Source organism: Alnus glutinosa, chromosome 14, assembly GCF_958979055.1.
Source record: "Alnus glutinosa chromosome 14, dhAlnGlut1.1, whole genome shotgun sequence".
Classification (NCBI taxonomy): Eukaryota; Viridiplantae; Streptophyta; class Magnoliopsida; order Fagales; family Betulaceae; genus Alnus; species Alnus glutinosa.
Genome location: NC_084899.1, coordinates 2,296,910 through 2,323,304, shown reverse-complemented (window position 1 = coordinate 2,323,304; position 26,395 = coordinate 2,296,910). Strand labels below are relative to the sequence as shown.

General features: G+C 35.0%; 3 protein-coding genes across 4 annotated transcripts; 2 read left to right on the top strand and 1 right to left on the bottom strand.

Moving 5' to 3' along the window:
• Positions 1-638: 638 nt before the first annotated feature.
• On the top strand, positions 639-4,493 carry LOC133857862 (meiotic nuclear division protein 1 homolog). Its single transcript, XM_062293220.1, has 10 exons — positions 639-777; positions 1,399-1,479; positions 1,847-1,963; positions 2,158-2,196; positions 2,814-2,921; positions 3,005-3,067; positions 3,167-3,218; positions 3,353-3,397; positions 3,518-3,597; positions 4,116-4,493. The coding sequence occupies exons 1-10, from the start codon at positions 775-777 to the stop codon at positions 4,182-4,184; spliced, it is 657 nt and encodes a 218-aa protein (XP_062149204.1). The 5' UTR covers positions 639-774; the 3' UTR covers positions 4,185-4,493.
• A 4,137-nt stretch (positions 4,494-8,630) lies between these two features.
• Positions 8,631-12,788, bottom strand: LOC133857805 (vacuolar protein sorting-associated protein 32 homolog 2-like). Of its 2 annotated transcripts, none has more exons than XM_062293154.1 (8): positions 12,624-12,788; positions 12,369-12,474; positions 11,571-11,670; positions 10,443-10,528; positions 10,217-10,308; positions 9,649-9,763; positions 9,311-9,500; positions 8,631-8,997 (listed from the first exon to the last, which is right to left on the bottom strand). In XM_062293154.1, exons 2-7 carry the CDS (start codon positions 12,438-12,440, stop codon positions 9,315-9,317), a joined length of 651 nt encoding a protein of 216 aa, XP_062149138.1. In that variant the 5' UTR covers positions 12,441-12,474; positions 12,624-12,788; the 3' UTR covers positions 8,631-8,997; positions 9,311-9,314. The 2 variants fall into 2 exon arrangements, with proteins under 2 accessions (XP_062149138.1, XP_062149136.1); XM_062293152.1 differs by having other exon boundaries at positions 8,631-9,007; positions 12,624-12,787.
• Positions 12,789-20,808: 8,020 nt separating this feature from the next.
• Positions 20,809-25,403, top strand: LOC133856492 (IAA-amino acid hydrolase ILR1-like 4). The gene is made up of 5 exons (XM_062291533.1): positions 20,809-21,453; positions 21,709-21,834; positions 23,450-23,764; positions 24,571-24,699; positions 24,834-25,403. Exons 1-5 carry the CDS (start codon positions 21,091-21,093, stop codon positions 25,239-25,241), a joined length of 1,341 nt encoding a protein of 446 aa, XP_062147517.1. The 5' UTR covers positions 20,809-21,090; the 3' UTR covers positions 25,242-25,403.
• Positions 25,404-26,395: the final 992 nt, after the last annotated feature.

The following is a 26,395-nucleotide window of genomic DNA, read 5'->3' as shown; positions in this document are numbered from 1 at the left end:
TAAAAAACTCTCCCTCATCCAAAAAAAAATAAAAATAAATAACTGATCATAGAAATCATAGTGTATATTAATTACTTAATTAAAATTTTTACACATACATCTTCTTGATTCACACTTAAGACTCATCCACTACATTATTTGGATTGATTCATATTTATGATTGTAGGTTGGCAAAACGATTAGCTCTAATAGAACAATTTCAAAAATATGGAATATTTATCTATAAAAAAAAAAAAATGGAATATTTAACTTTTCTTGTTTAACTTTCAAGAATTGTAATACCTAGAAATAAACAATTTTAATTGTATCACTTCAAATTTTCAGAGGTACTTGTTGCATATTAATGAATTGGATTTGGTCATCAATTCTAACTACCAATTTAAGATGTAATTTAGTTCGAGTGAAATAAAAAAATCTATTCCATAGCTCAAATTAAATTTTTATTGTAAGGACTCGTGTTACTTTTTTAGATTAATTTATAACTAATTACTATAAATTTTATATATATATATATATTATTTAAAAAAATTAAATAACAGGACAACATATTTATAAATTGAGACATAATAATCTCCGTGTTTAAAAAAAAAAGGCAATAAATAACAGTTCTCTATACGACGACGTTTCAATGACTTCGTAAACAGAAAACTTTCGCGCCTAAACAGAACGATTACATTTCACATTTCGCAAACCTCTGGAGCCTTCTTCGACACTCTTTTCTCCCTGAGCTTTGGTCAGTCTTCGTCGTCTTCTTCGCAAAACGGTTCTTTTCAAATGGTATACCAATCAGTCCCTCCAAACCCTAATTATGCTCTCTCCGTTTCATAGATCTAATTAATTGCGAACATCCTATCTGTGTCGTTTATCTAAGCTACTCTTTGAATTTTTGTTTTCTTTTATTTTGGTCTTTGCGGGGATGATTTGGTGTAGATTTTAATTTTTGAGCTTGTGGTGGACTTTTCCTATGAAGTTCAGAAGTTAATTAATCGATGCGATTAGATTATGGTCTGTGTAACTTACTTATGAACCCTAGGATTCTTGCTCTGTTTGATTGCTGAGGAAATCACCAACAAACCATGTTGTTACTTGTATGACTATGATACATCTATTCGGCGTTTCAATAACTGTGCTTTTTTTGGAAAGTAAAATTAAAATTAGATTTGACGTAAATTAAAAAAGGAAAAAAGAGGTCAAGCTGACAATGAGAGAGTGCCCCCTCAATGTTTGTGAAAATGATATCTCATTTCGGGACTAATATATATTTATCTTGTCATTTGCAATTGTTTGTGTTGGTTCTACCGTTCTTTGTTTTTGTTTTTTGCAATATGTTACTATAACTTTTTGAGTTCGCTACCCATGATGGAAAATTTGATGGACACTTCTTGATTCGTGGCACAGTCTAAGAAACGGGGTCTTTCGTTGGAAGAGAAGCGTGAGAAGATGCTTGAAATATTTTATGAGTCTCAAGACTTCTTCCTTGTGAGTATGCTGTGCTGTTAAGGTTGGAGGTATTTTTTATTTACTCCTAATGTTGTTTTAGAGGATTATTTTCATGTACGAGAAGAAGAGCATTTCTATTTCAACGATTTTATCAAACACGATGTCCCTTTTCTTTCGGACTTTTTTAGGCTCATCAATACTTTGTCACTTATATAGCTAAGCTCGTCTTTATTGGGTTGATTTTGAACTTTCTGTTGGATTATTCGACAATCTTCTTACTTTCCTGCTTCAGTCCCTTACAGTGTTCTTACAGGCTTTCATAACTCAAATTGATTTGTTGCGTACCGTTCTGATGAGAAAATTGCCACATTTGTACCCCCCCTTTTTTTTTTATAAATGATTTCAGCTTAAGGAGCTTGAGAAGTCGGGCCCCAGGAAAGGTGTGATTTCTCAGTCTGTGAAAGATGTCGTCCAAAGTTTAGTGGATGATGACCTTGTTTTAAAAGACAAGATAGGAACTTCTGTAAGTAATTATTCTTAGATGGTTTTTGAACTGAAGTTTCATTTCTCTGCGTTGTGGTAGATTGCATGAGATATCTTGCATGCACTTGAAGTTTGTAGACTAATTTGTTCTATACAACTGTCAAAGATATATTATTATATTACACATGCTGATGTCTCCCGTCATTTTACATACTCATATTTTTGAAATCTTAGGTGTACTTTTGGAGCCTTCCTAGCTGCGCTGGAAATCAGGTGATGTTTTAATGTATTACGTTTTTTTTTTCTAAGCAAGATTGCATTAAACATAGAAAAACAAATACACAAGGAGGGGGTGGGGGACCCCAACAATCACCCCAGTACAGTTAGATTAGTACCCTTAAAAGGATTAAAAAATACATTGGGAATGAACCGAATAATTGGCTCGCCCCAATGGTTCTTGGCACATTGGCCTAAAAGGGGGCTGTTGAAAACGGCAGTTTTTGAGATAGTCTAAGGGTCCAATGCTTGGAAAAACTCCTATTACAATAACAAGAAAACTTAGTAGTACAGGGAAGATTGTACTGTGATCAATTGAACCGAAGTTACTGAAGAGGTCTACTTTGATGTCCAGCGAGGGAGGTGCCTTGTGATTAATGCTCTCAGGAATATCGGATTTGGTAGTCTTCATAGGCAAAAAGGGAGCTCTGATTATGGAGAAGTAAAGGAGGGAGAGGATGTATAGGAGATCCAAGGAACTCGTGTTAAACCAAAATGAGTGGCGGCGCATGTAATCCACGGGTGCTAGTGTGGCACTTGGGGTACATGTTAACCTCAATATTGTAAAACATGTGGATGTAACTTCATCTAACTATGCCAATATTGTTGACCAGCTAAGGAGTGTGCGTCACAAACTGGAATCTGATCTCCAAAGCAGTAAGAAGAGGCTTGCAGAACTAGTTGACCAGCGTGATGCATTAAAGATGGGAAGGGAGGAATCTGTAAGTCCATTTCATCCCTTCTCTAATTAAGGTTAAGGATAAAGTGTTACGTCTTTGTACATCTGACTCGAAAGCTTTACCAGGATGAACGGAAGGAGGCATTATTTGAGCTAAAATCCATCGAGCAAAAGCATAATGTGCTGAAGGTTGGATTGCCCTGCTCTTTTGCAATGCATCGAGAAACATGAGTTTTTTTTTTTTTTTTTGTTTCCAAGTTTGTGATTAAAATTCATGTACATTTTCAGGATGAGATGGTACAGTTTGCAGATAATGATCCAGCTGCCTACGAAGCAATGAGTTAAGAAATGCTTATATTCTCACGCGATGCTTAATTTATAGTATATTTTCATCTTTGTCAAATCTAGGAATTAACATTAACTGATTGATGCTTGATATTATACATACTGATAATTTAATAAAAACATTGGCAGAGGAAGCGATTGAAGTTGCCTATGCAGCAGCTAACAGATGGACAGGTTTACCTTCTACTCATATGTTCCGTTTTTTTTTTCCTACTGGGAAGCGTTTGGTTCCCATAGATGGTGAACTCTAATGATGACCTTTCTTTTGAATTGCTGTGGGCTAAAACTCCTCAGATAACATCTTCACAGTGCGGCAGTGGTGTTCAAACAACTTTCCTGAGGCCAAAGAGCAGCTTGAAAACATGTACAAGGAGGTATATTACCTGATCTCTCCACTATGCATATCTATATACTTGAAAACGGTGCAGACAAATAAATCCCACCATCGCCCCTTTGGTGTTGGATCCTGGTGCTCCTCGTATATGGACATATTTACTCGAACATAGTTAATTTATGCGATAAGCTTATAGTTATCATTCTGCCCCAAATACTCCACAGGGTTTGTGCATCCAAATTCAATAATTCATCTTGGAACTTGCTTTTCTCATATATGAAAAAATATTGAGCCAACTGAAACATATAGCTCTCTGAATGCATCAATGCATCCTGCATGTCAAGCTCAAAGCAAAGCAGTATAGCTCTACATACATCATACACCTTTTTTTCTTGTCACTCCTCATTCATTAGACTGAAATGAGAATATACCCATATTTTTAAGGGACAATGACTTTTTTATTAGCAATGGCGATTGTGACCATGTGCTTGAGGCTGGTAACCTTGTTTGATGGGTTTCTCTCTTTTCTCGGTGTCTTGCCTTTAAATCTATATGCAGGTTGGAATAACTGATGATTTTGACTATCTGGAGTTATCAGTAGTTCCACTCAGCTCAGCTGTTGATTAGATGCTTGAAGCCAATTGAACTCCTAAGGCAATGACGAATGGCTTATATTTCTCTTTTAAGTAATTTCACGCAACTATTTTGTACAAGTTGACATCCAGCCTTCGACCCACCCTTTCCTACCTAAGCGCTGCTATATTGGTTAAAGGTTTCTGAAATCATAATTCTGGGCTAAAAATAGGGTCGACGCTTGATTGAAAGATACAGTGTTTGATTCCTGTAAATGTTTGATTGAATGGGAAATCTCTTGTTTCCAACAATGGCAGATTCCCTGTGCTCTTAAACCTTATAAAGAAAATGAGTACCATTCTACATTGATGCGATTCTTCTGTGTAGGATGAGAATAGAAAGTTAAAAAGATCGCTTAGCACCTTGATTGCAGAATTTCTTCATATCTCAATTTCTTTTAAGACTGGCATACTCTGTGTATTAAGTATGATAATAGGTCTTGCATTTTTGTCAATTCCATTGCCATTCTAAGTAGTCAAATCTATGATTATATTAGATATCCTTTGCAATTTTTGCTTTGGTTTTAATAGACAGCAAGAAAATATCAAGCAGTCCAATTAGGACAAAGTTTTATTCCAAACCAATCTATTAAAAATGATCGTTACACTTCACCTGCACAACTTGTGCACTCACACCAGACACAAGGAAGTGGGACCTATACAATGGGCTCCACTTCCTTGTGTCTGGTGTGAGTGCAGGAGTTGTGCAGCATAAGTGTAACAATCACTCCTCAAACTGATATCTATCTTTTGAGTGATAAGATTAACAAATCACACACACACACACATATATATATATATATTAAAAAAAAAAATGCATGTGAAAATTACGTATTCTAAATATAAATGTCAATTAATTTAATAGACTGGTTTACAAAAATTTTCTTAGAAAAGAAATTTTCTAATTTGTCACGGTGGTGGCATTAGGGCCCCCGTTCTGAATTCTGGGGCTGAAGCCAACGTCACTGCCCAAATCATCGGCTTCATCATCCTTTGAAAATTTGAAGGGCCTCAAATTTCAAAATGTAGGTGGACTTGAAGAAAAGTATATAAAAAAAATGGCCCCTTCCTGCTGATTTCTGAACTGTGAGACCAAGCCAACGGTCACCGTCCAAAAGTAACGGCTCAATCATCTTTGAAATTTTGAATTGAGAAATGCTAGAGATCCAAACACTAATTTGGTTTTAAACTGATGTGTCACAATCGTATAAGATTGTGGCACACTTTCCAAAATGATAGATCTCATGAAATTATGACACATCAGTTTGTAATCAAATTCTTAAAAAAAAAAAGTGTTTGGATGTATAGCATTCGAATTGAATTTTAAAAATCTAGCATATAAAATTAAAAATAATTGAGAATATTCCACAACTCAAATCATCTATGCATGTGGCGGAGGTAAAAAAGTAGAAGGAATATACGCTGATTGGACGAGGTCCTCTCTGTACACAGCTGGAGTTGTGAACATGCACCAGCCATTGGCCGTACACGTGGCATAAATCAACGGCCCAAATATGGGTCTAAAATCGCCGTTATCTTAGCAGCAATTATAAGCCAGAGTGGCCTGCGAATTTCTGAAGATTCTCTTGAGGCTTTGCCTTCTCTCTCTCTCTCTCTCTATCTGTTCCTCTTTATAATCCCAAACGCTTCCTCAACCCCATTGGAGGCGGAGGGAGTTTTCATTGGAACAAAAATCAAAGAAATCGAAACAGGGGTTTCGGTTTCAACTGCAATGGAGATGATGAGAGTTCAGCATTCAGTAGTGGCTGTTTTTGCGCTTGTTTTGGCATTGGTTGTTCCTTCCATCCATGCCCAGAGCCTTGCGCCTGGGCCTGCGCTTGGTCCTTCAAGTGATGGTCTGTGTTCTCTCTCTTTCTGTCACAAAAACAGGAAATTTTTTTTTTAAGGAATGTTTCTTGGGTTTGCAAGGCAGTCTGATAATGGGGCTGAGTTATATATGTTACTTTTGCAGGGGTAGCCATTGACCAAGGAGTTGCCTATGTGCTGATGCTGCTTGCTCTCGTACTGACCTACATCATTCATTGATTCACTGACCTCTTCAAGAGAGAGAGAGAGAGAGATGTCAGTCTCATGCTTGAAATGTTCTGTTTCTTGTTTGTGTTCCCATTTATGTAAACCCCTATTCTTTCCAATATGAACATTCTTTTTTACCTATCCTTCCCTATAGACAGATTGTAAAGAGAGAGGTACTCGGGTCTTTTCTTGAATGTAAGTTCGGACAGCTTGAACCGGGCATCCGTTCAGGCTGTCCGGATACATGTTTGAGTAATGGATAGCCTTATTGCACCCGATCTCAATCGGACTGCCTATAGGTGCGCACGGGGGCCTTGAACAGAGGAGCATATCTCCCTCTCTACGCAACATAACTTATGGTACATGGAGGTTTAAACCTCCCACCATTCATCCTTAGCACTTTCCTGACAGTTCTTTAGGATCCTTTTCTTTATGATTTTTTTTTATTTTTTTTCTTTACTTTGTGGTCAATCATAATGCTAAGCCCCCACCCTTAACCAACAACGTGGTTACCATTTTGATATGACGGCATTAGCAACTGTCAATTTTCAATTTTTAAAGGCCACCAAATTTGACAGAACGGAAAGACAGGACCAAAATTGGCACCATTTTCCTTGCCCCCCTCCCTCACCCGGAGGCCAAAAAAGGGGAAAAAGTAAAAAAGAAAACCAATTTGATTTGCAGTAACGACCTGATAGTAATCCAAATCATGAATGACGGTTTCCTTTCAATTTGAATTGTAAAAAAAAAAAAATTAATTCAAACTATTAAATGGAGTCTTAAAATATGTGATTCTCACGTACATTTTTAATATAGACTTAAAATCGTATTCATGCTTTACATCTAACGGTTCACAATGTGCCAATTGTCCACATGAAATAAATGTTAAAGTATTTATTGATACCACTTTTTGTTGATAGTAATTATTTCGTGTGGACAGTTGGCACATTGTGAATCGTTAGATGTAAAATATGTGATTCTCATGTACATTTTTAATATAGACTTAAAATCGTATTCATGCTTTACATCTAACGGTTCACAATGTGCCAATTGTCCACATGAAATAAATGTTAAAGTATTTATTGATACCACTTTTTGTTGATAGTAATTATTTCGTGTGGACATTTGGCACATTGTGAATCGTTAGATGTAAAATATGTGATTCTCATGTACATTTTTAATATAGACTTAAAATCGTATTCATGCTTTACATCTAACGGTTCACAATGTGCCAATTGTCCACATGAAATAAATGTTAAAGTATTTATTGATACCACTTTTTGTTGATAATATTTATTTCATGTGGACAGTTGGCACATTGTGAATCGTTAGATGTAAAGCATGGTTAGGATTTAACAATTTAAAATTTTCAAATGTTTAGAAAATTTAAGGGGATTTAAATCCATTTTCAATATACTTTGAAGATTTTGAGGAAAACTTTAATTGTCCAATCAAGAAGAAATATGGTATGCAGACTTTTTCTTTTCTTTTTTTTGGCCTTATTTTCTAGCTGTCCTCACCAATGAGATGTGATAGATAAAGCTAAATTGCATTTTCCACCAAGATTTTCATTACCTTTCTTTTGTTTTCCTCCCTCACTGCCACGAGTATGGCAGACTGAATTTCTTTTCTTTTCTGTCCAGGAAAAACATTAGTACATGCTAAATTCATAATTCATTCACGTTCAACAAATTCCATCCTTCAGAGTTGGTGTTCGTCAAAATCTTATTTGCCGTCTCTACAAGTGAATACCTGTGATGGATCGACAGATTGAAATGCATATGCAAACGCTAATAAACCAATCTTACAGCATTATTTATAGCTTTCCATCATCATGCACAATCGCTACAAAAAAAAAAAAAAAAAAAAAAAAAAAAAACACATTCAATTAAGGGTTAATTACATTTACCCTTTCTAATTATCATCTTTATTGCAATGTCTCCCCTAATGTTTCAAATTTTGCAATGTTTCCCCCTCCCCAATCTACCATTGAAATTGCAATGTCCCCCTTTCACGACCCAAAATAACAAAAATACATCGCATATTTTTATTTTATCATTTTGAATCAAGAAAAAGTATCATTGCAAACCCAATGATAATTTGAAGGGGAACATTGCAAAAATTGGAACATTTATGAGAAATATTCTGACAAATATTCTCTTTAGAGAAATGAATTTTTCCTCCCCTCATGATTCTTCTATTCTCCCACTTTTCAAAATTACCATTGAATCTGTAAGACCCATGTATAAAATTTGCGTAAAAACCTCACAAATCCAATAGTGATTTTGAAAAGTGAAAAATTGAAAAAAAAAAGACCGAGAGAAGATGTATGGCACGTCTCAGGGAGTAAATGTAGTTTTCCCTTGAATTAATTATAGCTAGCGTTAATTCAGGCAAGTCCATTGCAGACAGCAACAAGGTGGTACTTTCTTCATTTCACTGTATTTGGCTCCAAGATGATTTGAGATTCACTTGGATATATTACATGGGAGAATCATTAAGCTATCAAACAAGGCCTCACAGGCCCACAGCACATAAAAATAAAAAATAAAAAAGAAACCAAAAAATAAGAGTTGTTTGGAAGCTCGAAAGAGCAGATTTCAAGTTTGAATGGCGACTTGTTTGATTTAATGCCACCTTTATATACACATTGTCCGTTTACCAATGCTTCGACAAAGAAAACAGAATACATGAAGCCTGAAGGGGCAGAAATCTCCATCAAACAATAAGGCCAATTCTTTACATAGCCTCCCATAATTATACCCAAACAATACCTGCAAAAGTCTGACCAACAAAATCATTATCAGAAGCCAATAGAGCAAAATATTTTAACCGCATAAAATGTAATTTGTTTCAATTGTTTTTAAAAAAAATTGGCCCTAAATTAGTTCTACTTGAAGTAAAAACAAAAACAAAAAAGACCACTCAACGCCTCATGGATCCAGACTAGAATGCACAACTCGAATATCCATCAACTGCAAATTACATGCACTATGGAATAAGCTGCAGATGATATATCGTCTTATAAGAAAATTCAAAGATGCATTGATAAAATGGATAAATCATATCACAACAGAGAAAAGGGACCTGCTTAAAGTGCCATCTCAGCCTGTAGTGCAGCCAGTTCATCTTCCTCAGCTGTACGCTTCGGAGCAGGGCGACGTTGCGGGCCTGCTGCGACCTGCACTGGAGCTGCAGGAGCAGTTGTTGCAGGCTGAAGAAGCTGTTCTTCCAGCTCAGCACCTTCCAGCTCTTCAAGTTCAGCTTCCAATTCATCCTGCAATGAGAAAAACATTTAGATTCTCCAGCAGAGCTTCGCAAGGCTCAATTAATAGGTAATTCAATGAGAGAAGAAAATGTCTTTCTTTTGTTGGCAACTGAATAGGACCTAAGAGTAAATGAAAAGGCATCAAGAGAACAATAACCTCATCAAAATCGGCTGCTGCACCAATTGGAGCTGACAATGCTTCCTGGATCTGTTTCATGTTTTCAGTCTGCTCATTGATCTCATCCATGGTCTTGTCCACATCATCAATATTCCTGTTAAACAAGATGATGATTGCAATTATATCAGCCACAGCACTACTTTGATTACCACACCAAATTTTTATAAGCAGCACATATAGTTATTTATTTAGATGAATCAGGTTGGACACAGTATTCTTAGAATATATTAGGAAGATCTAATTTCTCCAATGGGGTTGCATGTCCTAATCAAGTGAACTCCATAGGAATAACTAGAAATAATTCCAATAATAATCGTTTAAGAAAGTTTTGTTGAAGCATGAACGGGAAAGCAAACTTCCATTGACATTTGAGATAAAATCTATGAAGTCAGCTTCTGAGATAAAATGCAAATTGCATATCAGACCACAAAGCCAAGCAGTGCCAGGGTTGAGGAAGCAGTCCAGAATTGTATAAACAGATAGCAAGTTAAAAAAGAAACTAATGGACCAATGCAGAGTAGACCCTGAATTCTGAAGTACTACATACGTTGCTTTTTGCATTGCCTTCATTGCAGAAGCTCCAGTTCTCAATGCATCTACAGTCTCAGTAGTTGCTTTTGCGCCTTCTAACATTATCATCTGCAACATTTATATACCAAAAATTTTAGAGTCATCCCATAGAGCACACACAATATAGAACACTCACCCCTTCCTCCCTCCCTCATCTTTCATAATGTCAAAAACTAGTAGATATAATAAACCAACAAGCACACCTGATCATGGATACGCAACTGGAAATTTCCAAGCTGCTCTATTTGCTGTTCATATAACCTCTTCCTCTTCAAACATTGAATAGCCGCTACATGACCACAGGACAAGTTAGAATACCACCATTTAACAATGTGAATTTGTGAATAATGCTGTGAAACATCTTCTGGTTCAAAAGCCAAAGTAATAAAGTTCAACCATAGCCTGTGTTGATAGTATCTAACTTGGATGATATCAAGAGGCTTTTCTTATTAAGATTCAGAAATCAGACAAACTAAAAGAACCGTAAACTTAAATAAGAGAGTCTCACTTCATAGAATTTTATGCTCCATAAAGTTTTTTTCTTAAAAAAAGAAAAGAAAAGAATAAAAGAAAACATCGGTAGATCAAAGACTTTCACATTTGGGGAACGCCTAGCATCAAAGGGCGACATCCAATGTGTACAAATTCATAAGCAAAACAGTTTTTGTAAACAGCAAAAGTGACCATTAAAATATGGACAAAAATTTCCGACAAACTGGGATGTAGGAGTTCCTACAACCCAGCCTTTAAAAAGTGATATGTGCTTTAAGCATTCATGTGAGAAGCACGTGCTTTCTTATTAATGCTATTAAAAAAGCATATAAGATAAGCACATGCTATTAAAAAAATATGTGCTTCCCACATGCTACAGGACACATGTCACTTTTTTTAGAGGTTGAATTGTAAGAGTTTCTACAATCCAATTTGTAGGAAATTTCTGTCTTTAAAATATTGTAGACCCTCGATGTGAAGTTCCTCAAGAATTGGATTTCAAGCTAAAGAAACTTGTTCTTTATGCATTTTTTATTCTAAATCAAACTTCCTTATACAACAAAAATAGGATCTAGATAACAAAACCAACAGGAATGTCTTGCCTGAAACATGTAGCTTTAGTGTACCTAGCCTATATGGCAAGGTAGTAATGCAATAGAGATTCTAGTTATATCATTGAGAAAGATAATTCATCACTAATTACACTAAAAAAGCATATAACTGCAACTTCTATTGCTGCAAATTTAACTGGATTACTCACACACTAATTCAAGAAAAAATTCAACAATAGAAAAGTTACAGTTCTCCAGATAAAATATGAATGTGCTATCCGACCATACCCCTTTTGTTCTTTGATCTGGTAAACTCCTTGGCCCTTTCAACCTCTGCAGAAGCCTTTTTTATAAGTACTTTCTCCTTTTTCTCTAGCATTTCAAGTGTCTATAAAATTCAGGGAGTAAAGAGTTCAAGCAAATTAGTGATCAACGTTATTCAAAATAAATAATTGAATACAATAAGAAGAAGAATAGCATTGAAAAGTGCCAATTAGTAAACCGTCCAAAGAATTGATGAAATAACACGCCACCATAAAGTTTTCTGCTTTATCTATAAATCAGCACATTTCAAAGAATTCAATTTAATAGCCCCTTCACAACAACGGCTTTTATTTTGAAACTTGTATAATTTATCACATACTTTGAATACTAAAAAAGACTCCTTAAAAGCACTAAAATTTTACAAATTCCATATATGCAACTTACGAATTCAATTTAACATTTGTTATTGAGCTCTAAATATATTGGGATTCTCTTGTGAAAATTGATACTGCTAATTGCCTACTTAACAAGTTAACCATAGCTCTGGTTTCCGCCTCAACAACTATGACTCTAACATTTACACAGGAAGCATACCTTCCAAACAAGCAATTCAATTTCTATGGCCGTAAAATCAAAGCATATAATGTTTTACATAGATGTTTTTCTATCCCTGGACTATTCTCATCGATAAATACCTATCTTGCAACAGTAAGCCATAATTCGAATTCCGAAATAGAAAACGCAAAGATCAATACGAACGTTCAAAACTAGCAATACACAAATAAATCAAATAACAAAATAAATCGGTGATCGTAATCATACCTCGTTTAATTTGTCTAGCGTGGCTAGAGCATTGGTTTCCTGTTTAGGTTTTCCGAAGAGCCGCGTAAACATGGTCGATTCTAACCGATTAAAACCCCTCGATCTTCTGCACCATTCAATAAAAACAAAATTAAAAATGAAATCCTGATTTAAAAACCGATCTTCCAAGATACTTAACAAAATAGTATTTCAGAGGAGAATTAGAAAGATTAAGACAATGATTTTTATATATAATCTAATTAGATATGTACGGACCTGTGAAATTGAGGTTAGAGATCGGCGAGAGAAGAATCGAATTGATAGATTAAGGTCTTGGATTGGATCTGTGAATCTATATGGGTGTGACTGAGAGAGAGGGAGGGAGGGAGGGAGGGAGAGGGAGATTGGTTTTTTTTGGTTTTCTTAGGCGTGTTGGAGATGGGGGTGGAAGCTGCTTTGCCTTTTCTTCACGTCGTTGCGGAGTCAGCGGCTGTCCGCGTGGCGCCCCACTAATTGGTCTGCGAAGCGTGGGTATCCTAAGTCGTCAAAATTTCAGCAAATTTTGACAAAAAAAAAAATATATATATATATATCATTTTTGTTATTTTAACTATTTACTATATAAAAACTTTAAATATCAAATTTTTTAAATATTTTATACTTTAAATAAATATTAATTTTTTATTAATTTTATAAAAAAGAAATAAAAAAAAATAAAACCGTAGATTGGCCAAATTATCAAACCTTCGGTAGATCGGCCGGATTAGCAAAATCAGTAGGAAGATCTTCGGTAGGCAAGATTGAAGCCATGCTGGTAATGCCAATGGGGTGAAGTTCAAGAACTGGGTCAGTCACACCGTGGTTCGCCGTACCTTCGCTTGAACAGCTCGCCACACTGGTGCTCCACACCCAACCGGCCATCTGCGTCGTCCACGACCTGTCGAATCAAAGGATCTGACCCTGGCAACGTCGTCGCAACCGAGACGACGATGAATAGGAAGAGGAGAGAGAATATCGATTTGGAATTAAAAAAATTGCAAAATATTATGTGACGATCGGTTTTGCCCTCGTCTCATCGGACGAGGGTTTCTGACAATCCGCAAATCTATTGTAGAAGTAGAGAGCTCGTTGGAGACGAGATTTTGAGCAAAATCATCTGATTTTGATGATTTCATCTGTTTGACAACTTCACTACAAATGCTCTAAGGTTTTAGAGCCCACTCAAGGATAATAACCAAAATAATTTTTGAAAATAATTTTTTGCTTTAATTATTATTTTTTATACTATCTCTTTACATTTAAATATTATATTTTTGCTAACACCCAATAAAATATAAAATATTGAATTTACACTCCTTTGAACTACACTATACGAATGTTTCACTAGTTCAGTATTTTAGCAAAATTACACAATTTATGAAAGCAAATGCAACAAAAAAACAAAGCAATTGATAATTTTTTTTAAAAAAAAAACAACAACAACAACAATTCCAAAAAAAAAAAAAAACAAAGCAACTAAAAACAATAGTATATAGTTACAATAATGCAATTTAGAAAGCAACAAAAAAATGAAACCAAATGGAAATATCTCAAAAAAGAAAATATGAAACATACAATAAGTTCGAAATGTAAAGAAGTTCCAAAATGCAATGAAAAGTGGGAGGGAGAGAAATACGAGTGAATATCATATTGTTTTACTTGATGTTTTTATAATATTTTATTAGTTATAGAATAAACAGTAAATAGGCTATTCATTTTGCAACGAAAATAACTAATTTGCTTCTTCCGCTGAATTTAGAAAAAAAACTTGATAATAGTCAAATTTAACTATTTGGAACATTTTACTAGCCTGCTGGAGATGCTCTTATATCCTCAAACCATTTTTATTTTATTTTTTTTGAAGTCTCGAAGATTTGTTAATTAAATAAATTGAGGAATATGTTCCTCGACAAACACAATTTCGCAAAAAAAACATAAAAATTATCTATCCAAACTTGTTCCAACGACCGATGAATAGCCTCATTTGCAAGTCTATGTACCGCTTCATTGGCTTGCATGTTTACATGCCCCATTCTCCATTACTGAAAGCTTTTAAGTATTAAGAATAACTTTTGTATCTTCAATTAATTGTCCGTACCTACTGTGTCATGACTGAACCTATAAAGGGAAAAGCTTGGAGTTTTGGGGAAGAAATGAGTGGCAGGAAACTGAAGAAACTGAAGAGTAATCTAGAAGGATTAGATAAGCTAGGCGAGTTCGGTCGAGTGTGACACGGCGGAAGGAGCTGGGTAGGAAACTAAGTGTGATGCAGCTGGCTTCCACCTGGGTAAGCAAACGGCGCGTTTGGAGAAAAAGAATGGATGTGCGTTTTATGCATTCTAGGTGTCGTTTAAAGGCTTAATTTATGTGTTTTAGTCCTTTCTTTTGTAAGAGCATTCCCAGCAAGTGATGTAAAACTCACTCTTAGCTAGAATAGGTAACAAAACCCTTAAAATGTTGCTCCATTAGATTCTCTAAAGCAACTCCAAAATAGATTTAGGTTGCATCTGTGAAGTGGCGTTGCACTGTTCACAAATGTATGAATATTTTATGCTTAAAATTCTACCCGTCTCTCTCTCATTCTCTGATTCTCTTCTTTCTCCTTTTTCTTTTTTTCCTTTTCCTTTCCCTACCGACGCCGGCCTCTACCTCTCCATCACCTTCGTTGAAGCAACTTTTGCCGGATCCATCAAACGGAGGGTAGCATGAAGATTGGGATTTATAAAAGAATTTACTTAGCTCCATAGCCAACCGGTTTCGCCGGCATCCCGTATGGCCTGAAATTTTCCTTGACGCCCCAATTCGGCGACATCGGGTCCGAATAGTACCTGTAGGAGCTCGTATCCACCGTTCGATGGTGGCGACCGTACGACCCAGCAAGGGCATAGCCTTCAATTCCCAAATGGACGTTTGATTTTGATTTTGATTTCCGGTGGGTTTTTTATTTTGATTTTCAGGTGAGTTGATATTGATTTTGATCCGGTGAGTTGATTATGGTGTGGTGAATTATGGTTGAGGTGAAGGACTTCAGGATCGTGGAACAGTGCTTAAAAAGCCATTTCTTGTGGGTTTGTGGAGAAGAGTGGGAATGAGGTTTTAACAAAAATAATAAAAATATATTAAAAATGATTATTTTAATAAAATTGATATAAATTTAGATAATCTGATGGAGAGTAGTTTTAAATGTAGTTAGCTAAACTAGCAAAGAGTGGGTTTTGGTTATATAAAATAGATTAAAATTTAGATGATCTGTTGGGAGTGGTCTAAGGCCACCATATAAGGCCCCTCTATCACATTAGGAAGGTATCTTGAGAATTAATCAATTACTCTTTGGAGGGATAGCAATCTCGAAATTGCTCTATCACTGTATTTCCGATTATCTTTCAATTCCATTACTACTACGTTGAATCCACTTTTTCTCTCTAAATCCGCCCTAAAACACCTAACAGGATTATACTTGTTACATACTCCAACGAAATCATTATTTTCGCAAAAACATATGCTTCCAGCACATCTCCATCCAACGTTATATTTTGGAACCCCAGGTCTTGACAAACTCCACAAGCTTTCAAGCCCCCAAATCCTGAGCAGCAATAGATGTGTCATCAATGTACAGCTTTATTTCACATGTATCCTAGCATTTGCCCATCATGGTCTCTCGCTATTATTCCCGGATTAGGATCGTCTACGATCTTAAATTCGGATAGGTGATTGTGAAAGACTATTTATGGGACCCGGCTACTTGACTAAATAAAAATTGGGTTGTTTAACCACTTATCTGATCAGATGGGTCTCATGAGTGATATTTCACAATTACCTGCCCGAATTCTCTCAAATTCGAACAAATAATTGCAGACGATCCTGATCCATTATTATTCTCATTCCCATCTTCTTTTGATTTTTGTCTGCCGTCGCATTCCAATTTATTTTAATCATTTTATGTCAGCAGCTTTTCCCATATTTGCTTGGCCATCTGTCACGTAATTTCTCAAACCTTGAAAGGTTTTTTTTTTTCTTTACTTCTTTGGTTTGTAGTGGATTTGAAATGAGTCATTTCATGTGTATTTCGTCCAATAAAGCAATTTCTTAGGTCTTTCTTTTTTTGAGATCTTTATTTATTAAAAAAATTATAATTTTTTATTTGATGTCGCAAAAATGCTGATGTTGCACTAATAGACGTTGCTTGATTGGATGAAAAACACACGAAATGACCCATTTTATATCCACGATAAACTTAAGAAGTTATTTTTTTTTAAAAAAAAGAAGGAATTGTCACAAAATGTGCATTTGCTCGGAGATTTATCATAAATTTATCTTAATTTTTCAGTTAAATGATTAATTTAGTTTGTTTAAAATTTAATAAAACATAATAAATATAGACAAAGGTTTTCCTACATTCTAATGCAATTTCTTTTTCGATCAGTCTGCTAAACTGAGATGTGTAAAACACATAATATATATATATATATATATATATATATATATTTCATTTTTTAATCTTTGTCAAAAATTGACCTAAAACAATTGTTCAATAACCTTTTTGAAAAGGTAAGGGTCTTTTTTTCTTTTAATTATCATTATGTGGTGAGGTAAATGGAATACCCATTCAAGCATTGAAATGGGTAAAAAATAATTTTATTAGGTCAATTTCTTACAACGCTTAAAATGGGAAAAATATATATATATATATATATATATATAGGAGCATTAGCAGTATGTGGTGAGGTAAAAGAAATACCCATTCAAATTCAAGCATTAAAAGGGGTGAATGAATGATTTTTTTAGGTCAATTTTCTACATAGATTTTAAAAAATATATATATATATATAAGTGTCATTTCCACTTTTACTCATGCCCATTTGTTCCGACGTAAAACGTTTTTGAGAAGCTTTTAATTATTTTTAAGTATTTTGCACGGCGTAAAATATTGGTCAACCTGAAAATATTTTCAGTTGACCAAGAAAAATAACATTTATGATGTGTAAAATGGTTTACGTTTCTCATATGTGTAAATCATTTTCTGCCGCTCTCCCACAACACCAATAGGCAATTGTGCGAGGGCCTTTAAGAGGGCTATCTATCCCAGACTAAGCCCCGCAAGAGCCTCACGCAATAGCATGCCTAAATTGCAAACAATATGAGCAAATAATTGCACTGATTCTCAATTTAACCTTAAAAAAACCTTTTGTTCTCACACACAATTTTCCTCCGAAGCTCATATTTGCCGTCTCTTTCTTTTCCTTGCAGCTCTACATATTATATGAAAATATATGATCATTGTTATTCAATGTGTATATTTTAATTAAACATAATTTTATGTTGATATCTTTTAGTTGTTTTATATTAATATTTTTATATTGTGAATGAAAGTTGATATTTATAGGTTAATATGATTAAATGAAAATAAAAAAATAAAAAAAAGTTTGTTGATTTTTTCCATGAGCCAAACGCCCCACAAGATTTTCCAACAAAAACATTTTACACTGAGAAAAAGCATCTTTAGTAGGAGTAGCCAAAATAGCTATTGAAAAAGTAAAATTTTATATTTTAGCTACTCATTTTTCTATACACACTTCAACAGATTATCTATTCTATTCTCTATTTTCTTTAAATATTATTTTGTGTGAAAGAAAGAGGAAGAGAGATAAAATAATAAAACAACTTTTTTTAATGTGAATAATGAATAGGCAAAAAGCCTATTTACTATTCACATGATAAGAAAAAACACTAAAACAATTACTTTGTTAAATATTTAAAAAAAAAAAATCATAATAATCAAATTTATCTATTATAGATAACTTGCTTATTCAGGCATTGGTATAACGTCACAACGCAAATGAGATACGATACCCGTTCAAGTATTGAAAAAGGAAAATGAACGAATTTTTTTTTTTTTTTTTTTTGAAGTTTTTCAAAGTTTAGAAAATAAAAGAAAAAAATATTACATATGGGGTTATCTATTCCACTTTTAATATGTGACGAGACAAACGGTATAAATAATAGGTGATAGAATTTGCCAATCTATCCCTTTAAAAAAAATAAAAATATAAAACTACAATTTTTAGTAAAAAGATGTCATTTTTCTGTCATTCTTTTTAAAATATTTTTATTTTTTAAGAAACAAAAAAAAAATAATAATAATAATTAAAAAAACTAGAATAAAAAAGGCCACTTTTTCAACTTTGTTTGCTTAGTTTTTTAAATCAATTTATTTTATTTTATTTTTGTTTTTAAGAAAATATAAGTATTTTAGAAAGAATGACAAAATAGTGATATTTTTTTTACAAAATAATAGTTTGATGTATTGAATTGTCACCACGGTCACTTTGTGGAGCTTTATTAAAAATGATTAGTAATTAAAGGAGCTTTTTTATATTTATGATAATAATAATTTGCCAATATTTGCATTATTTTAAGTGTTAACATATGAAAAAATGCTTAAGATACTATAATTTTTATTATTATTCTCTTCCGTACGAACAAAGATCCTCTCATTATCACATGACATTATTTATACCATTAGCCATGCATGATTTATCTCTATTTCAGATGAAATAAAAAATATCATATTAATTAATGAAATGATAGAGAGTTGTTTACCGGTCAATTACTAACTAATTAAATTAACAAGTCAAAATTATTATTTTTTCAATCATTTTACTAATTATGAACGGTTTGTAAAAAAAACTTGTAAAAGCTTAATGCCACTACCATCACTGTTTAACAAATTATAGCTTAAACTGTTGTAGGATGATAAGGAAGAACGGTTTAAGGTGGTGTTCTACACTCTTGATCAAAATGGAAGAACAAATACAATATGACAAGTGACTCACTCAACTAAACCATGTGCTCTGAAATTAGCACATCAATAAAGTTTCAAATCATTTCAACTTTAAAATAAAGATAAAATCAAGTTAATATCCGAAATGAAATTAGCAAAATTCCAACCAAAACACACAAAAGTCCTATTAATAGCAATTAGGGATGTAATCGAGCCGAGCCGAGTCGAGTTTTAAGATTTCAAGGCTGGCTCATTTATGAGTCGAGCTTAAATAGTCGAGCTCGAATTTGAGCTGAGCTATAAAATGTGTGTTTAAGCTCAACTCGTTTAAAATTCGGGCGAGCTCGAATTCGTTGAGAATGACATTCGAGCCGAGTCGGGTTACTCGACAAGTTCGGCTCAACTAGAGTTCGAGGTAGACTATTAAATTTTTCAATGTGTGACCAAAGTGGAATTCAAGCCCAAGTTTGTAAACAACTTCCATACTAACTATTAATAACTTAATATGTTAGTTTAACATACTAAATACTATTATCAAAGTATATATATATTCAAAAAAATATCGAGTAAGATATAGTTAATTACATTTACTTAGTATATGTTAATAAATTTGATAATATGTTAGTTTATGAACTAACTAGTTAGTATGTTAACTAATACACACACATAAATTACTTAATTACTAATATACGTGTTTAAATTTATATAACTCATTTTTAGTAATATATAAGAGATATGAACGAGCTAAAGAGTCGGACTAACGAGCCAAGCGAGCGATCCGGTAGAACTTTAAACGAGCTGAGTTCGTGAGCCCATATCGAGTTTTGTCGAGTGAGTCAAGTATGTATCACTTACTAATCGAGCAGGTTTCAACAGTAACGAGCAAGTTTCTACAATATTGAGCTCGAACTCGGATCGGGCTAAACCGAGCAGATATCAAGCAAGTTGTCGAACAGATTGATTTATTTACATCCCTAATAACAATTATAACAATAGTAAGACCTCGTTTAGTTTATGGAATAGACCCTTCCTTAATTTGGTAGGGGTCTATTCATTAAAATAGTTATTCCAATTGGAATTACTATTCCCTTCCGAAAATGCATATATTACATTTTCCATAAAAAACCATTCAATTATTTTTTATTTTCTCCCAGATAATAATAAAAAAAGAACGTATGTGATATCTATTGGGATGACAGGTCAGCCACAGATAGAGCCAGGGATGGTTGCACCACCCTCAGAACTCCTCGTGGTAACCCCTAAGACGTTTCATGGGTGGTGTGACCACCACCGGTGCATTTGGGGGTGGCTGTGGCAAACCCTAAGCATGGTCGGGGGCGGCCTAGCCACCCACCAGTTCACGTTTTCTTCTTCTTCATTTTTTGTAATAATTTTAATTTGATTCAAATTAAAATATATGTGTTGGCAGTTGTCACCAAATTAAGAAATAAGAATAATCATTCCATTCCATTATCTTTCTTTCTCTATAATAACTATTATTTTTTTCAATAAAATATTCGCAAACCAACCTAGCCATAAGTGCATTCCGAAGAGGCTGCAATTTTGTAGGGTGATGGTTTGAATTATATAGTTAACAGGACACATTCAAGGGTTATGTTTTCCAACCCTATGTTGCTTGCTTCTTTTATTGTCATGAGAACTATCTTGACCTCCACAATTAATGGTTCCACTGCTCCCAATCTCCCATAACATTCTGACATTGTTCTCTCACCTCTCATGATGAGGTCACCTTCTTCAGATTTTTTCACTTTTCTGCTTAATACTTGCCACGCCCGTCCACCCTCCCACAAAACCAAAACAACAACCTCTGCTCCTTTGCTTCACTCCCACCAAACTCATTGACCAAACCTTCTCCTTTTCTTCCAATTCAATCTCAAGTCCCAAACTTTCCTTGCAGAATTAATGGGTTTTTCCAAATGGGTATGTTTGATTTTCGTTCTCCATGCGATTCTGCCCCTGTCCATTTTTTCTTCAAGGCTTTCTCTGAGCCCGGAAGAGTTGGCTCAAATCCCTGTGAGCTTCCTTGACTTTGCGAAAAAACCGGAGCTTTTTGATTGGATGGTGGGTATTAGGAGGAAGATTCATGAAAACCCAGAACTTGCGTTCGTGGAATTTGAGACCAGTAAGCTTATCAGAGCCGAGCTTGACCAGATGGGCGTCTCCTACAAGTACCCGTTTGCTGAAACAGGTGTTGTCGGCTATATTGGGACCGGTTCACCGCCTTTTGTTGCAATCCGAGCGGATATGGATGCTCTTGCTATGGAGGTTTGTTTCAATTTTGGGATTCTTTGGTTGTAGATGGGCTTCTTGTGTTTGACTTTCTGTGTTTTTTTTTTTTTTAATGGAATTATGATGTGAAAGATCATACTACTTTTTGGTGATATATGTGCAATATGCTTAATGGTCCTGGAAATTGTAATGGACCTGTCTAGAGGTAGAAATTGCGAATTCCTGATTGCTTTGATGAATTGAAGTTAGAGTGGAATTTTTTGGAAAATAATGGGATTTTCGTTGTTATAGGAGAGTGTAGAGTGGGAGCACAAGAGCAAAGTTCCTGGGAAGATGCATGCATGTGGGCATGACGCCCATGTTGCCATGGTTCTTGGTGCTGCAAAGATTCTTCAAGAGCATCGCCACGAGTTACAGGTTCATTGCTTTAGTAACTTGCATATGAATTTACTTATACTTTTTTCAATATTCACCTTTTTTTTTTTTTTTTTTTTTTTTTTTTGGCTTTTTTCTTTATACGATTGATTTGTCTCTATGTTTCTTAATGACTGATCTTTTGCGTTCAGTCAGCTGCAGATGGTTTTTGAGTGTCGTATTGAGATGGATTTTGTGCATTGCATAAATAGCAATTGTACATTCAGATGGTTGTTTGAGATAGAAAAATGTAGTCTCATTTACAAAACATTGTGACTATAAACTGTTTCAGTATTACATAACATGTAAATTGGCCTCAGTTTAATTCATGTAGTTATTATACACACATTTACTTCACTTCATGTGGATTTTGCGTCCTTATCCCCAATTGTTTATTGGCTAATGTGCTTACAGATTAATAATTGGGGTTGCCTATACTGGAAAATGTTACCTCAGATCCCTCGGAAATTATCCCTATTCATGACGAATAACTATCAGCAGTTTATTGCTACGAATGATCTCATGTTTAAATTTCTAGTTGGACCTCTGTATTTGAGGATAAAACATATCAACTACCTTGATAAAGACACTGGGAAAGAAAATCTTTGTGTAGATTTTTATTTGGGGTAATTACCTTTTTCCCCATGAACTACCAAAAAATGCGCGATGCCCCCATGAACTACCAACTCGACCAAAATAGAGTATTCAACTACCAAAGACAACCATTTTCCCCCCTTCCGTCAGTTAGAGGGGTTAAAAGAAACAGTCAACGGGTCATGTGCCGTTTTACATGGGGGCATGTTGGAAGATAGTGGTAGTTCATGGGGGGAAAGAGGAAGACGGTGGTAGTTCATGGGGGAGAAAGAGGAAGAAAATGAGGATAAAACGGCGTGTGACGGTCACGTGACCCGTTGACCGTTTGTTTTAACCCCTTTGACTGACGGATGGGGGGAAAAGGGTTGTCTTTGGTAGTTGAATGCTCTATTTTGGTCGAGTTGGTAGTTCATGGGGGCATCGCGCATTTTTTGGTAGTTCATGGGGGAAAAGGTAATTACCCCTTTTTATTTAATTTCTATGGCTTAAAACATTCACCCTGGCCTCGCACATCATCAATGTAGATGGTAAAAAGTATTAGATTGCTAGAGTATTCATGCTGATGTACTGGGTTGCCATTCTTACTCCTTTTGGTCTCTTTGTGTATGTCTTTTGAAATCTTAGTAGTACTACTTCTGAGAGGCTAAATTCTTACTTGTTCCAACAGATTTATGTTCATAACTGTAAATGGAATATTAGAAATCATTCATAAAAATTATCTATTTCCAGGTTTTTACTCTGAAGCAGACTAGCAAAGTATAATAGAAACCGGCTTTGGCATAAATAGCACATTGGATTGCTTTTGTTTCTTCATTTCTCTTTCTGTCCCCTACTCTACTATGGTAAACCATTGTAGTACTAAAGGTGCATAATTGAGTATAACTTCAAAATGGTGAAAATGACACCATACAAGGAGTCAAATTCTGCTGTCATACATCACTGTTTATGTTGCTTTAGCAGTATTGCACTATTTGTGTTTTCCCCAGACTAAAGCTTTCATAATTATTTCTTCTGTTCTTGAAAGGGAACGGTAGTACTTGTTTTCCAACCAGCTGAGGAGGGAGGTGGGGGAGCAAAGAAAATGTTAGATGATGGAGCACTGAAGAATGTTGATGCCATTTTTGGGCTGCATGTTTCTTCTGCTTACTCTATTGGTGCAGTGGCCTCCAGGTCTGGCCCTATTTTAGCCGCGTGTGGTTTCTTTGAGGCAGTAATAAATGGAAAGGGAGGTCATGCAGCCATTCCCCAGCACACAATTGACCCAATCTTAGCAGCTTCCAATGTAATTGTTAGTTTGCAACATCTTGTTTCACGCGAAGCCGATCCCTTGGATTCACAGGTTCTCTCTCTCTCTCTCTCTCTCTCTCTCTCTCTCTCTCTCTCTCTCTCACACACACACACACACGAATACGCTTGCATGCGGAGGCATACAATGGTTTATTTCCATCTACAAGATTTTTTTTTTCTTTTTTTTTGGGGGGGGGGGGGGGGGGGGGGTGGGGGGAAGAGCCTTCCAATCAGAATGCAAGTAAAAAGTGCGTCCTCACAGAACCTATTTTATTCCTCCTTTATAGTTTTGATATCTGGTATTTGTCTTCTGCAAATTCTTTAAAAATTCCATTGGAAAGTTTGATTCCCCCATGTGTGTCATCACGTTTTCAGCATCTGCTATTAGTTTCACAAAAATATTGCTTAGCTAGGTTACTTCCCATTGACACAACCAGTACCTATATCTACCAAGTGCACTCAAGTGAATATATGCCATGTAAAAAGTAGATTGTTTTTGTACTCTTTTTTCATAGAAAATGAAGCAAATCTATCTCGTAGCATGTATGGCATCAATTTTGGAATTTCAATTGTCAATTTTAATACTTCCTTTGCAAAAGCTTCATCTTTTAAAATTTCCTCCTTTTTTTGCTTCTAAATTTCTATTTTCAGGTAAGATCCCATATAGAATTGACATTTGCTTTCAAATGTGAAAAATAATTGAAAGAATTCCTTTTTGTTTATTCTTTGATCAGTCCTTTTGGTGAATTATCAATAACATTGAAGATATGTTCATGACAAGCCTTTGCAGAGTGGCACCTTAGTTGCTGCCTAACTGTTTAATTGAACTTTTAAACAAAAAAACGCATAAACTTGCAGGTGGTTACAGTTGCTAAATTCCAAGGAGGCGGTGCATTCAATGTTATCCCGGATTCAGTCACAATTGGTGGCACTTTCAGGGCATTCTCAAAAGAAAGCTTTTTCCAACTTAAAGAAAGAATTGATGAGGTAAACTTGTTGAATGCTATTTGTTTAGATTCCCGTTATCTTTTCCAGTCAGTATGCCCTTTTGAAATAGTCACAGTTCTTGTCCTACTCCTCCCTACCTTGAATGCTGATTCTCTTAAAAATGCAAGTGACAGGTTATAACAAAACAAGCCAGCGTGCAAAGGTGCAATGCAACTGTCATCTTCCATGTTGGTGAGAAGCCCTTTTACCCAGTGACTGTAAATGACAAAGATCTGCATGAGCACTTCAGGAAAGTTGCCGGGGACATGCTGGGCACCCAGAACGTATTAAAAATGCAACCACTGATGGGATCAGAAGATTTCTCATTTTATATGGAGGTGATTCCAGGATACTTCTTCTTCATTGGGATGAAGAATGAGACTCAAGGACGGTTTGCATCAGGGCATTCACCCTACTACAGCGTTAACGAAGATGTGCTTCCATATGGAGCAGCATTACATGCATCATTAGTCACAAGGTATCTCCTGGAAAAGCAACCCAAACCTAATCCACCAAAGGGGAGCTTTCATGATGAACTGTGAGTTGCTGAAGAAAGATTGTGAGTGAAAAGGCTTTTATTGATTGATTTAAAGCACTGCCACAATTTTGAATTGCATGTAAATCTTGATACTAGAAAGCTGCAACACCTGTAAATTGAACTTATCAATCATTTAAGATAACCTCTCTCAAGTTTAATGTGCTTAGGGTTTTATATTGTGTGCTTCTCAAGGTTCATACTTCATACTACGTGAAATGTTCATTAAGATAGCTCTTGTGACTATATTAAGATATAGAGAGTTTACACTTCTAGTTCAGATATCAAATTTTGCTAAGTTCGAATTTGAAATGAAAATTTGGATTTTTTGGCTAATTACTTGATAAATGCAATTGTTAAATGATCGCGGAGAGTTTTTATTACCTATTCGAAAAGATAATTACAACGAGGAAAGAAAACCCCTATCTGATTCAGGGAAATAAAGAAGAAACCACAGAAAATTTCATGTAAAAGTTTGTCATGTAGCTCCACAAAGTATATATAGGTCTCCAGATGTTTTTCTCATTTAGCCATTTATCATGATATTAGAAGTTTTGGCTCCAGAAAAGTGTTTCATTTTCAGGCTTCAGGTTCATTCTTAGTCCTGAAGTGAATGCTTTTGGTCCAAACGCATGTTTATAAACAAATCGTATTGCTCAGAAACAGGTGCCGAAACCATGATCAAAACCATCACACGGCCATAAAAGCTCTGCATCAAAGTTACCAGTAACGGAAGGAGCCACCAAATAAGTAAACACCCATTTCTAATCAAACCCACACAAACTTTTGGTTCTACAAACCATGGCACCAGTAAAGTGACAGAAATTTCCTACAACCCACATATAAAAAAGACACGTGTCCTTTTTCTCACATGTTTTTTTATTAATGCTATAAAAAATGCATGTAAGAAGCACATGTTATTTAAATAACATATGTTTTTCACATGCAAAGAGACACATGTCAATTTTATATGTAAGTTTGTAGGAAATTTCTATCCCCAGTAAAATATATATCCAGCTGGGATGAGCATATGACTCATACGGGGTTGTTGGAGAATTATGTTGTATTTAATTAGGGTGAGTTATGTATTCGTGTGTATATCGTGAGTATTTTTGTGTTGCCGAATATTATTTTGCGTGCATTTATGTTAACTATGACATT

What these genes read in the sequence shown, in the direction of transcription:
- LOC133857862 (XM_062293220.1), top strand. An exon ending in AGTCTCAAGACTTCTTCCTT is followed by an intron (nt 1,480 to 1,846) that starts GTGAGTATGCTG and finishes AAATGATTTCAG; the next exon opens with CTTAAGGAGCTTGAGAAGTC. An exon ending in AAAAGCATAATGTGCTGAAG is followed by an intron (nt 3,068 to 3,166) that starts GTTGGATTGCCC and finishes GTACATTTTCAG; the next exon opens with GATGAGATGGTACAGTTTGC.
- LOC133857805 (XM_062293154.1), bottom strand. Translation starts at nt 12,440, where the DNA reads ATGTTTACGCGGCTCTTCGGAAAACCTAAACAGGAAACCAATGCTCTA. An exon ending in CAGATCAAAGAACAAAAGGG is followed by an intron (nt 10,529 to 11,570) that starts GTATGGTCGGAT and finishes GTGGTCATGTAG; the next exon opens with CGGCTATTCAATGTTTGAAG. An exon ending in AAGGCAATGCAAAAAGCAAC is followed by an intron (nt 9,764 to 10,216) that starts GTATGTAGTACT and finishes CTTGTTTAACAG; the next exon opens with GAATATTGATGATGTGGACA.
- LOC133856492 (XM_062291533.1), top strand. Translation starts at nt 21,091, where the DNA reads ATGGGTTTTTCCAAATGGGTATGTTTGATTTTCGTTCTCCATGCGATT. An exon ending in TGGATGCTCTTGCTATGGAG is followed by an intron (nt 21,454 to 21,708) that starts GTTTGTTTCAAT and finishes TCGTTGTTATAG; the next exon opens with GAGAGTGTAGAGTGGGAGCA. An exon ending in AGCATCGCCACGAGTTACAG is followed by an intron (nt 21,835 to 23,449) that starts GTTCATTGCTTT and finishes TGTTCTTGAAAG; the next exon opens with GGAACGGTAGTACTTGTTTT.